The sequence below is a fragment of the Lactuca serriola genome, chromosome 4 (genome assembly GCF_051521515.1).
Source record: "Lactuca serriola cultivar US96UC23 chromosome 4, Lser_US96UC23_V15, whole genome shotgun sequence".
NCBI classification, from domain to species: domain Eukaryota; kingdom Viridiplantae; phylum Streptophyta; class Magnoliopsida; order Asterales; family Asteraceae; genus Lactuca; species Lactuca serriola.
The window spans coordinates 247,817,811-247,830,920 of record NC_136411.1 but is presented as its reverse complement, the minus strand read 5'-3'; the positions used below and the strand labels follow the sequence as shown (position 1 = coordinate 247,830,920).

Below are 13,110 nucleotides of genomic sequence, written 5' to 3'. Positions count from 1 at the left end.
GCATGTATCATAGTCAAACATAGATCCAAGGTTTCTAGGATTGCATGTACACCATAGGAGTGTTAGAATGCTCAAAACCCATCATATTAGAGATGAGAACATGAGAGGATTTTGATCAGAGATGTTATCCTGTTGATAGGAGGAGGCTAGGTCGGGATATTCGAGCACGATAGTTTATCCGACTTCATACGTGGTGAGTCTTCTCAGTATATATTACCTAGAGTGATAGCTATGTGCAGACCGAAGGGTCTTATGTGTTATGTGTATGTTTGAGATTATGTGCATTGTGCTATATGTATGTTATGTGTTATATAGACCGGACTAGAGGGTCCAATGACTCATGAGGCCAGAGGGTCCTCAATCAGACCGGACCGGAGGGTCCAACGAGCTACGGGGATGGAGGGTCCCGCTGAGACACATCGACCGGAGGGTCGTACTGTGATATAGCCTTGAGTGGCGTATGTGTTGTATGTGGTATTTTGGGGAACTCACTAAGCATTTATGCTTACCGTGTTATGTGATATGTGTTTCAGGTACTAGCAAGGATGGTGGGAAGGCGCCGACATGATCTGTACACACTGGAAGAAGAGTTGTTTGAGATTCTGGGATTTGTTTTTATTATGACATTTGACATTATGAGATTTTGTGAACTATTATATGAGATACAGTTGTTTTTTTAAATGAAAAATTGTTTTAAATTTTTACGTTGTTACATCAGGGCGAATTTCCCCCGCTTAGTTGTTGAGGCAGCTCACGTTTCATCGCAGATGCTTCGGAAGGAAGAGAGATTTGCGGTTTCTTCAGGCGATATTGCGGGTATGTTATATTTTTCTTTCCTCATAGTTTCTATCATGTTTATGGTTATTGAAATCTTACATCAGTTTGGGTAGGCACATATTCGGCTCATTTCTTTGCTCATGATTGGAGTATATCTTTAAATATTTTCATATGCCATTTGCATACCGTGAGTTATTAGTGGTTAGTTTAAGGTCATTTCACTTTTTGTTGGTTCGAGGTGTTCGGTGTTCACACGGATCGTAGTAGAGATCTGTCAAGGGCATTATGGGAATGTTTGCGGTCAGTGTCAACAAGATGGTTATTCAGCATCGTCAGGACTTAGTGGTTTAGTAGTTGATCTTGAAGTGACTGTTAGAAGCACCAAGGGAAGTGGCTTGTTGCCGAGGTATTGGTTGGAGCATCTGTCATTGAGCTTCAAGATTTGAGTGTGGTATCATTTCAAGCATCAGGGGCTGTCGGTTACATTGGGATTCAGGAAGTGTCATTTGGTCTTTAGAATTTCTGTGGTCATTTAGGGTTCAGCTAGTAATGGAGCACTAACATTGGTGAGCGTTGGTTACCATAAGATCGATTGTTAGAAAGCAAAAAGGGTTTGGGAATCCTTCAATTCTTATGTGTTGTGAAGACGTAGTCGAATCTGAGTGGGGGGGGGGGAATCGATCAGGTACTCAGGAGCAAAAATAAGAGTGAATCTAGGAGGAATCCACATCCTCATTAGGGAGGAAGGCGGTCGAGTGGTCGTCTAGGTTGAGGATTGTGTGAGTTTGGAGTTCGGAAGACGTTCCAACATTTGGTTCACATTTTTCCTTGACATCAGATTGCAGGTTTCGAGGACCAGGTTAGAGCTACAGTTAGGACTCAAGTTCAGTTGAGTGTTAGGTCGAGTGCATGTTCGACCTGGGATGGATATAGTTGGATTGGTGGTAGGACCTAGGTTGGCATATAGTACTAGAGTGTTGTAAGTCTGCGGGTGTAGCCATAGCATTCACAAGGTATTGTCTCTTCTAGCCTCTTCTAACCTCTTTTTCTTCTTTTTTCTTGCTGAAATCTTGGTTATATATTGTTGGAATCTTTTTTTTTTTTTTTTAACTTTTTTTCATATTTTTTTTTGTTTATTCCTGTTGAATTCTTTTTTTTTTCGATTTTTTTATACTGAATAATGATAATTTCTTGATGAAATATCATTATTTTTTGCTAAAATATCTTTTTTTTTTGTTAAAATATCATTATTTTTTTGCTGAAATATCATAAATATTTGCTGAAATGTCATACATTATTAATTTTTCGATATTAAAAAACTATTGCGGCTTATAAAACCAGTTTATTTTAATTTTTTAATCTCTACAGCAGCATGCAAATGTTATAAAAAACAAACACGCTTCTTATTACAGTCTACAACCGTTTGGTCCACCTCTTCTACTACAGAGGGTTGCAGAGGTGGTCTGGAGACTTCATGAATTGTTTCTTCAAAAAAAAGAACAAACAACACTTAAATCAATCCAATGAGATCATGGGGAGAATTTGAAAATCATGAGTTTCATTCACTTTTTGACCAAAATGGTATCACCTTTCCTTTCTCCTATCCTCATACCTCCCAAAAAATGAGATGTCTGAAAGTATGATCCGCTCCATCAATAATATTATTTGCACCCTTTTGTTTCAAGCTCACATCCCCACAACCTATTGTTTCGTAGCCTTATATATGTCCATGCACCTCTTAATCCTTACTCTTCCACCTCCATCAAAAATAAAATTCGTTTCACCAAATTATTCAACAAAACCACCTCTTATTCTCACTTTCAAGTCTTCGGGTGACTATATTACCCTCACATTAATCTTCCCCATAAACTCTCACCTCGCTCTGTGATGACCACCTTGATCATGAATCACCCATATTTTGCCACTTCCTTAAGACTTCTTCACATACTTTATCTGAACCTCCCCTTTGATGGTGGTTCACAAACAACATAACCTTAACCTCTTAATTCTTACTCTCTTGTTGTTATCTACCCTCTCCGACTTCCATAAATCAAATCGAGGCCCCTCCTGCCCTCCTCCTAGCCACATATGGTCACTTGATCTCAATGTGGCATCTTAAAACCTTTTAATTATCTTAATCTTCATGTATCGAGTCCTCCATATCTAAGTCCCATATCATGATCTCTATGACCCAAAATGGACCATTGCCATGAAAGAGCGATTTAATGCTCTTATTTCAAACATAACTTGGGTTCTTGTTTTGAGGCTTCCAAGGGATAATGTTGTACACTCTATGTGTTTATTTAAAAAAGAAATACAACACAAATGGTTCTCTCGATAGATGTAAGGCACGGTTAGTTGCTAATAGGAAGCACTAAATACTCGACATTGATTGTTATGAGACCTTTAGTCTGGCCATTGAAATGAATACCATATAATCAATCCTTAACATTGGTCAATTCATCATTTAGACGTAAAGAAAGACCTTCTTTATTGTAAACTCAACGAGACTGTCTACATGCACTAGCCTCTAGATTTTCATGATGAAGAGCATCATGATTATTCTTGCTACCTTCAGAAGTCTCTTTACGGCTTGAAACAAGCCCCTCGAGTCTGGTTTCTAAGATTCACCGAGTACATCAACCAAATCATCTTTGTTCATAGCAAATCTGATTCCTCCATGTTCATTAATGACATTACACTAACAACGTCATCGATAGATCTTATGCAACACACCATATCAGTGTTATCATTTGAGTTTGCAATGAAAGATATGGGTAATCTATCTTACTTTCTCGACATCTCGACATCCTGAGATAAGACCAACCTTTTTCTTTCCGAACAAAAATATGAATTGGAGCTTTTATAGCGAGCACACATGTCGAACTACAATCCATGTTACACCCGGTCAAGTCTTAGATGAAACTCGACCATACCGGTCCTCCTGTGGCCGACTCCACTTACACCGCAATGTGGTCGACGGTCTTTAGTATCTGACTTTTACATACCTAGACGTATCCCTCTTGATTCAGTATATTTTCTTCTATACGCATGATACCAGAGAGCCTCATCTGAATGCTCTCAAATGCATCTAGCGCTACATACGTGGAACTATTGACCAAGGCTTTCATATACACCTGTCTACCAACACCGTCCTGCTCGCTTATTTTGATGCCGACTCGGGTGGGTACCATGTCTCTCATCGTTCAACCAATGGGTACCATGTTTATCTTGGGGACAAACTTATATCATGGTCCTCAAAATGACAACGATTGTTTCCCGGTCAAGTGAAATAGAGTACATAGGCATTGACAACGCCATGGCAGAGATGTTGTCTTTAGAATCTTTTGCATGAGCTTCATTGTCCTCTATCGAAGGTCACCATTATCTATCTTGATTATATTAATGCCTTTTATCTACCGACCATTCCCGTTCAATATTGGCATACGTTAGACATAGAGATTGACATTCAGTTTGTGCATATTAGGTCGCCACTGGACAAATTTACGTTCTAAGTGTCCCTTACAGTCTGTAGTATGATGATATCTTCACCAAATGACTCTCATCTTCTCTATTTACTAAGTTTTGTTCCGGTTTGAATGTTCGTCCTACCAACCTCCACCCCCTCCCCCCAAAATTGTAGGGGCATATTAGTGTACATTATCATCATTGTAGTTACATGTTGTATAGCCCACATATACTAATACAATAAGATTAGTCTCATGTACACCTTGTATCCTCTAATATATTGAGTAATAATACGCATCCTAATTATGAAAAAAATATTCCAAAAAAGTTAACATATTGGCAAAAAAAAATGTCTAATAGGTGGATTGATTTAGTATCAAATATTTGTCCTTTTTTTTTTAAATCACGAGGAGATAATTGGCCACATAATGGTTCAATGTGAGGTGGCGACTACTATATGGTCTCCTATTGGAAATTGGTGGGAATTAGTTTCTTATGATGTCTACAGTTAAAGGATGACTTTCTTAGGTGGACTTGGTGAATATGTTAGCTAGCTATGCAAAGATCATCATTGAAAGCGGTTGTATACACTATGTTATGGGTGCTATGGAATTTTATGATTTTTTTTTTTTTTGTGGTGTTTGGGGCTCACAAACGGAGGAAGGATATTGTGTTCGATAAGATCGTTTATCGTTCGTAGATAGAATTTTTAAATTGAAAGTCAAATGAATTTCCTGACTTCTGAATCCAATATTGATTATTAATATTCTGTATTTGTTTTTGTTATTTCTAGCTTCACGTAAGTTGTATATTGCAAATTTTAATATGAATGAATTTTAGCCCATCATCATTGTAAGCTTGGTGAAACAAATCCATTATCTTGTTATGCAAGAATATGCTATAATTTCATGCAAAAACCATGAATGTGAATGTTTATGTAAATAAATTTCCGTGTAACACATGGCACAAACAAATATATCCTAATTTTTAAAACATATATGAAGACCACCCAATCAATCTTGGTTGGTGCTTGTCAAATAATTCGATCTATTCTATTATTTATTACACGAGTATATCGACACTTGTTAGCATTATCATAAGTGTATTTTGGCATATTTTTAGTCACAGTGTTCCTATCGATAACATATTAATTTATCAAAAGAATCTCCTTATATGATATATTATTATTTCCTTCTCGAATAAACCTTTTTTTTCTGAACCGTCGAATTTTATTATATTTAGTTTTTTGACATTGTCAACTCTTCACTTTTTTATTTTCTGCATTTTGTTTGAGTTATAATCCGTTCCATGATCCAACATTGTCAAGATCAATATTCTACGGATGATTGTTTTACGTTTTGTAAGATCGTAATCGGAAGATACTATCAAAATGAACTGTTCTCAAAATTTGTTCGTAATATATTGTTAATTCGAACATATTATAACTTGATGTTGATTAAAATATCGATGATGGACTGAATTTTAATTTCTTAAGTAGTAACCATAATTGCTATAGATGCAAACCAAAACAATTAGGAAATACACATCTTAAGCAAAAAAAAAAAAAAAAAAAAAAAAAAAACCACTCTAACCATGTACAACTAAACCTACAATATCACAATGGGATTGACCAATATGTGGTGATGTTTTGAAAATTCGAGATTAATGGATGAAGTGTTGTGCTCTATGAAGTTGCATGTGATCGCCAATGCTCGATTTCATGTTAAATGTAAAGAAAAAAAAACAGGCTTGGTTTTAAGTTGTCTAAACAAGTTTTTAGGCTCTATGTCTGATTTTTGAGGCTTGACTATATGTCAAACGCTAAAGAGGTGGGATCAGATCGGTATAAGATCTTGCAATCCAAATCAGGAATCCAAGATCCCAAATCCTTTTTTAGAATTGATTTTAATGTGATTGTAATCACTTTTCGTCTATAGGATATTAAGCTCGTAAGATCAGGAACAAAATCTTAACAACCATTCCCTAATCGATCCAATATTTCAAAATCACACGAACAAAAACCTGTTTGGATCAATTATTGTGCTATTCATTCTAGACATAATTGTTAGTTAAATTACAAATCATTAAATAGAAAGTACGTTTTCATTTCGGGCAATTAAGCTAAAATATAAACCACTACATCAAGATTCAATGACCAAAAGAGGTCACATCCAAACAATTCTTCTCTATTTTTCTGTTTGGAACTTAAATGTTTTTAAATAATTATTATACTACATAAAACCAGGGAACATTCTGATATATTTATATACTCCTCCAATCTAGATGCAATAAGTGTTAAGGGTCACAAGGACACGCCAGGCGAAGGCATTTTTCCACTATTGTGACCTATTTCCTGGTAGAATAAAAATTGTGTCATGGGAGATAATATTTTTAAAATATCTTATTTTGGGTTTATATTTATTGCATCATATTTGCTAAAAAGTGGGACTAATAATTACCAAACTTTTTACTAGAGTTTGATGGAACCCTAGTTTACTAACCAGTGAAGGTTCTAATATATTTTAGAGTAAATTACACGAATGGTCCCTATAGTTTGGGGTAATTTGTATATTTGGTTTCTAACTTATTTTTTAACTCGGAAAGTCTATATTGTTTGTTTTTATTACGTCATTGGTCCATACTGTTTGTTTTTGTTATGCACTTGGTCCCTATCTTCTTTAAAAAAACTATTATTTAAATAAGAAAAAATGATGAGATATGTAAGGTAAGATGAGGAGGATGAGATTGGTGGTATGTTTATTTAAATAAATTAAAAAATCAATGGCAAAATAAGTTTTTTAGGTAAGACAAGGACAAAACGCGTAACAAAAACAAACAGTAAGAACCTTCCAAGTTAAAAAAATAATTTAAAGACCAAACATGCAAATTACCCTAAACCATAGGAACCATTCGTGTAATTTACTCTATATTTTATAATATGTTGGGACCCACACCACCCGATTATAAAAGTGGAATAAAAAGTTTGAGTAAAAAAAATGACCTTCAACATTTATGACAAGATAAACATCAATTTCGCTTTTTTTTTTTTTTTATAGCAAAACTACATTGAATTACATAATTCATAAAAAATGTGTTTTTTTTTTTCGTCAAATGAATAAAAAAGGATGCAATATTGCAAAAAATTGAAAATTTAGATTTCATAAAAAGAAATACATTCGGAAATTCCATTTTGAAACATGTGTGGTTATTTACTTATTTTGTGATATTTGTTCAAAACATGGTTATCATGTTGATTCACATTCACCCCTCCTATTTTCGTTGTGTTTGTAATTAACCCTTAAAACAAACTATTTAAATATCAAATATGATCCAATAAATATAAGCCCAAATTACGAAACCCTAACAATCACATTAAATGATTAAATGATTAAATTCCACATATTAGTCAATTTAGTTTACCTTCATATTCGTAAACCCATAGTGATTCTCATTTGCGAGTTCCGAACCAAAAACAATTTCTGGTTTCATGATGTTTGTTAACGTAGGCATCCCAATGTGATTAGGAATATCAAATTCCCTTCGAATTGAGAAATCTTGATTTTGGGTGAATGTAATTCCAATTTCACTTGGATTTGGTAATTTGAATCCCTCATTGTATATCATTCCCCTTTGCATTTCTTGTTCTTGTGAATATATAGGTGGCAACCCAAACCCGTTTCTCATAGTAAGCGTCTGCAAGATTTAATCAAAACAGTTACTTTTCCAGTATTTGAGTTATCAGATGCTATAAATTTAGAACACACAATGAGTTCTAGTTTATATACCTGTACTTTCAGTTGAAGCTGTTTCAGATATTCAATGGCTTCATCGAGCATTGATGCCTTATCAGTCTATGGTACAAAAGAAGATAGAAGATTTAAATCGTTATAAACCAGAGTTAAGGCATATACATGACGAAAAAGTTTCTATTTCCATGTTCTATTGTCATCAGTGTGTGATAGATCATTAGAAATTTGATGAGGTTATGAAGTTTTGATATACCTTGTTTGAATTTGGAACCAAGGTCTGCAAAGCTTTCAGTTTCTCGTTAATTCTGCTCCTCCTTCTCTGAAAAAGGGATTTTTCATATGTATATCAGTATACATTGAAGGGAGAAGAAGCTCAAAATTCAATCATATTCATAATGGAAGACAGACCTTCTCAGACAGATTATGAATCTCTGCTGCTCTTGTCCTCTTTGACGAACGTGGAGGGTTTGAATTTTGACGCCCCTCGGACTGTTTTTGTACCTTTAGATCGCAGTAAGGTATTGATGAGATATAAGAATGGAAGATAAAGTACAAAAAAAAGAACGAATCTTCTTCAAATGGAAACACACTCAGTCCTCAGTAGATCGAAAATCCAGAAACATCCGAAGTATAACTAAAATCGGAAGAAGAAGAAGAAGAAGATGAAGCTAAAAATTGAAGTATGTTCTTTCAATTTCAGTAACACAGGGATCATAGAGACAGAATCCACCACCGATTTCAAGTGAAAACAAAAATCGTACCTGACATCCTATATCAAATCCAGCCACATCGATTGTCGGAGGAAAGTTTACCTGATTCGCCTCCGTTGAATAAAAAGAGCTGAGATCAGAAATCCGGTTGTCAGAATCGAGAAAATCAGTAGGAATCGACGGCGGCGAAGGGAGCAACTGTTCATACTTTCCCTTAGTTGACGGATTGTTGAGGAAAGTTTGGAGGAAAGACGACATATCTTCGGATTCAAGTGAAGAAGAAGAGGAAAAAGAGCGATCGTTGTTGGTTCCGTATAGATCCGCCATTAATTAACACCAACAACAAACCCACGCTCGAGTAATGATTGCAAAGGAAACGTACAGAGAAATGCAAAGGATGATGAGATTTGTGACAATGAGAATTTCCTGTTTCTGCAAAATTGAAATTTGAATTGTTTCTTGTGTGTTTGTTCTTGATTTGTGTGTGTTTGTACTTCAGTACTCGAGTCTGTGAAAATGGGGTTTTATAGGGCTTTAGAGTTTAGAGGGAGATTAGAGAGGGTTTTTAACCAACTTGATTCCCTTCTCCCGCCTTAATTGTTTTCTTTATATTTATTAAGTCCTTAAGGTTTCCTAATTATCATATTTGTTCCCTCGTTTATATAAAAATAAAATGTATTACATTTGTTAAAAAAAAATTGAATTTCCATTCATATCAGAAAAGAAAAGCCAATGATCTATTTTGACATGGAAAGAAAGCAAAGCACACTCATGATATAGGAAGAAAAATTTTATAGTATTATCTTATAAAATTCATTTATATGGATGGTTCTATTTTTATAGATAACTCAAAGATTTTCGAATTAAAAGATAACTAATGATCATCGAATTAGATTATCAAGTAGCTAATATGAATCACTGAAATCGTAGAACTTATGAAACGAATCTTATAAAAACTATAAGTCTTGATTGGAACTCAACATGATGAATTTAGAACTCTTAATTATAGCTTATTTTATATTTTTTGTATAGTATAGAGACTCTTTTGTAATTTTGTTATATATATATATATATATATATATATATATATATATATATATATAGAGAGAGAGAGAGAGAGAGAGAGTCCAATCATTTAATGAGCTTAAAATTTATAAACACACAGTGGCAAACTTGTAAATAATCCAAAATATTAAACCATCCAGGGCACTTGTATAATTTTATCTCACATCAAATCTCGTCAGCAAAATCATCATTTCCCTCTTCAAACATATCATCGTTTCCCTGTAACACAAAAAATTTTTGCAAAACGATTCAATCATCGTTTTCGAACAAAAACCATAAAATCAGTCTCGCGAAGAACAAATCGAAGAAAAATGTCTTCCGACAAAAACCTAAATGAAACAATTTCGTCACTGTTGACTATGAAAGGTAATCATCGACATTTTTTCTTCGAATTTTACGATTTGTCATCATTTCAAAACTTATCAGTTGATTACTTGAAATTTTCGTAATCGTTGTTCATTATTAATTGATTTACAACTAAAAATTTTGTATTCACACTGTTCATTCTTCATTCTTCGGATGACTCTTTTTGCTTTGCTTCCCCATTTCGCATGTTGCATATAAGTGATCCTTATCAAACTTTAATAGAGGAAGCCCTCGCACGTGATCACCAAGAACTAGCTTGTTGATGTCTTTGAAGTTAAGGTGCGAAAGCCCTCGATGCCATAGCCAACTTTCATCAGAGTGAGCATTCGTTAGCAGACATATAGCAAGCTTCCCTTTTATGGGATTTAAGTTTAAGGGATACATCTCCCCTTTCGTGGTGACTTCAATAGAATTGTTTTCGTCTTTTTCTCTATAATTTTTTATCCTTCATCATCAAAGGATACTTTCAGGCTAGTTCCCACAACTAATTGTGAAACACTATTTAGATTGTGTTGCAAACCTTCCATATAATCCACCTTCTGGATTGAAAATCTCCATTTGTGATCATCCTGTAGCCTTTTATCGTTCCAAAAGAATTATTGCTATAATTTACACATCCACCATCTTTGAGAGCACGAAACTCTCTCAGCTCTTCCTTTCTTCCTGTCATGTGACGTGAGCAGCCACTATCAATATACTATTGATTGTCAAATTTCTCGTCACGTATAACCTGCAAAAATTAGGCAGATTTAGGAACCCAAAGTTGTTTGGGTCCTGGTGAGCCTTTTAGAAAACAAGGAAAAGCAATAGAAAGATCAACCATATACATTTGTTTTCTTAAAGTGGTCTCATCTTTCCTTTTAATAGTGAAAACTTTGATTTTATTATCTTTCACATTCGTCTTGTTTGAATCAGTTTGTTTATCTTTATGTTGATTCTTAACGAATTCTTTCTTATCCTTCCTAGGGTTAGTGGTCGTCTTCTTCATTTGAACTTCAATATCTGAGACGAACTTTCCTTTCCCTTTAACATCCTTGATAGGAGTTTTCTTTGGTTGAGAGTAAGGAGGATTGGGTTTCTTAGCGAACTTTCTAGGTGATGACGACATGTGAGCGAGACTCCCCTTTTGTTTTTGTGAAGCACAAGAATGAAAGTGTGAACACAGTTTGGATTGTGCTTGAGAACATACTTTCGTCTTTTGATTGGAAGCTTTTTCTTTACGTACATAGTTGGAGTTCTGGGATTGCCAAAACTGCTTCCTCTCGTTGAGATTTTTCTGATATCTCCTATTTCGTTGACGTTTTTGCTCTGCAAGTTTCTTGGATGATTTGTGAATATTCACATTCGGGTTCGCCTTCCTGGCATGAGGTTCGGTTCTCACTAACTGAGGTTCGCTTGTTCCTTTTGAAAATTCACTTTGAATGTCCTTGGTGCCACTGTACTAGCTTTATTGAACCTTGATGGTTTGTTTATTGGTTTAGCTACGTATCTGTCTTTCACTATCCATGAGGTTCGTTATGACAAACCTTTCATTTCATCTGCATTGTCGATTGGGGCTGACTAAAAATACTCATCACAGCCATCAGCGTTGTCTTCATCTACTAAGATTGTTAGCTCAACAATATGATCCTTGGTAACTCCAGTGGTAGCGTACACTTGATTTGGGACGGTTTATATCTTTTGGTATACCACAACCATCTCTTTCAGTACTTTGATCTTGTCATTAGACAATCGAGTGAACTCAACAGAGTTTAAGGATATAAGGACTTTTGTTGGTTCAGGTTCGATTTTAATACATTCAGAACAGTCAACCTCGTCCTCTACAGATATTTCACTCATGTCACTGTCCTTATCAAATTCAGATGTATTTTCAGCATTAATCTTGTTATCTGAACTCAACTTAGAACTCGATGAATCTAATTTCTCTACAGTTTCGGTCTTTATTTTCAATTTGTCATTTTCATCTAGTAAGTTTCTGAGCATGTCCTTGTGGTCTTTGGACTTAATAAATGACTCAATTTTGTCTAGTCCAATTCTGTAGGCTTCAAAGCTTTCTTCTGATGAGACAATTTATTCACAATTATAACAATCAGCATCTATTTCGTCTTCCTTAAATTCAAGGAAAGACAAAATCATTTTGTGAATCTTTTTGCCAATCTAAATGCAACTGAGTAATATTGGAATAAGGACGTTTAGCAATCAAGCAAAAAATATTCCTTCGTTTCAAAAACTTTAAATTGTCACAATGCAAATAAATCAATTCGTCTCTTGCCCTAACCAACTCTAATTCCTTCAACTCTATCCACATCCTTCGCTCCTCATTCTTAGAAGACACCCTACTAATTTGATCAGTTAGGTTAGAATTCGTGAGGCGAGTTTGTTTTAGGCTACCAGTTAAACTAGAGAAGGTGAATTTTAAATCATTTAATTCTTATTCATAGTTAGATACGAGTATTTTAAGGGATTCAAGGATGGAATGTACCTTCTTGATCAACTGATCACACTCGTTGATCTGCTCTCCGACTGGTTTTGCGGTAAAGCATTTTTCTTCCCTCTCCTTCGCTTCTTCACACCCACCATATGTTGTGCAGCCTCTCATTTGTGACACACTAGCTATCACCATCAAACATCTGCCAGCAACCTGTGACAACCCAAAATTTCCATTTTGTACGAACATTAACTATTCAATAGAAGCTAGTCCAGTTTCAATGAATTTCAGGCTTTTCCGAATAAGTTTGTGTACATTAGGGTTTACATTTAAGGAGATATCATGAGAGTGGATGCTCATGGGTTTGTGAAACTTGAGATTTTAAAACTTCATAATGTTAGAGTCCAATTCCAGAATAAAAATATTTTCTGCCAAAAATATTTCAGGACTATAAATAGATTTCTGAACTAAATTCATTCATTATTCACATTTCCAACTAGAGAAAAGTCATATTCTCTCTCACGGATCTTCGGGTTTTCATCCCAAA

The 13,110-nt window shown here is 34.9% G+C and overlaps 1 protein-coding gene across 2 annotated transcripts; it reads right to left on the bottom strand.

Annotated features, from left to right (window-relative positions):
* Nucleotides 1-6,329: 6,329 nt before the first annotated feature.
* LOC145096910 (uncharacterized) lies at nt 6,330-9,193 on the bottom strand. Of its 2 annotated transcripts, none has more exons than XM_079034296.1 (6): nt 8,807-9,193; nt 8,403-8,495; nt 8,248-8,313; nt 8,031-8,096; nt 7,666-7,938; nt 6,330-6,598 (listed from the first exon to the last, which is right to left on the bottom strand). In XM_079034296.1, the coding sequence occupies exons 1-6, from the start codon at nt 9,029-9,031 to the stop codon at nt 6,548-6,550; spliced, it is 774 nt and encodes a 257-aa protein (XP_078890422.1). In that variant the 5' UTR covers nt 9,032-9,193; the 3' UTR covers nt 6,330-6,547. The 2 variants fall into 2 exon arrangements, with proteins under 2 accessions (XP_078890422.1, XP_078890421.1); XM_079034295.1 differs by having other exon boundaries at nt 8,756-9,182.
* Nucleotides 9,194-13,110: the final 3,917 nt, after the last annotated feature.

Bases quoted from the DNA above. Each gene is read 5' to 3' on its own strand.
- LOC145096910 (XM_079034295.1), bottom strand. From the start codon at position 9,031: ATGGCGGATCTATACGGAACCAACAACGATCGCTCTTTTTCCTCTTCT. The intron at 8,314-8,402 runs GTCTGTCTTCCA...TCCCTTTTTCAG, and splicing joins TTCATAATCTGTCTGAGAAG to AGAAGGAGGAGCAGAATTAA. The intron at 7,939-8,030 runs GTATATAAACTA...TAAATCTTGCAG, and splicing joins AGCTTCAACTGAAAGTACAG to ACGCTTACTATGAGAAACGG.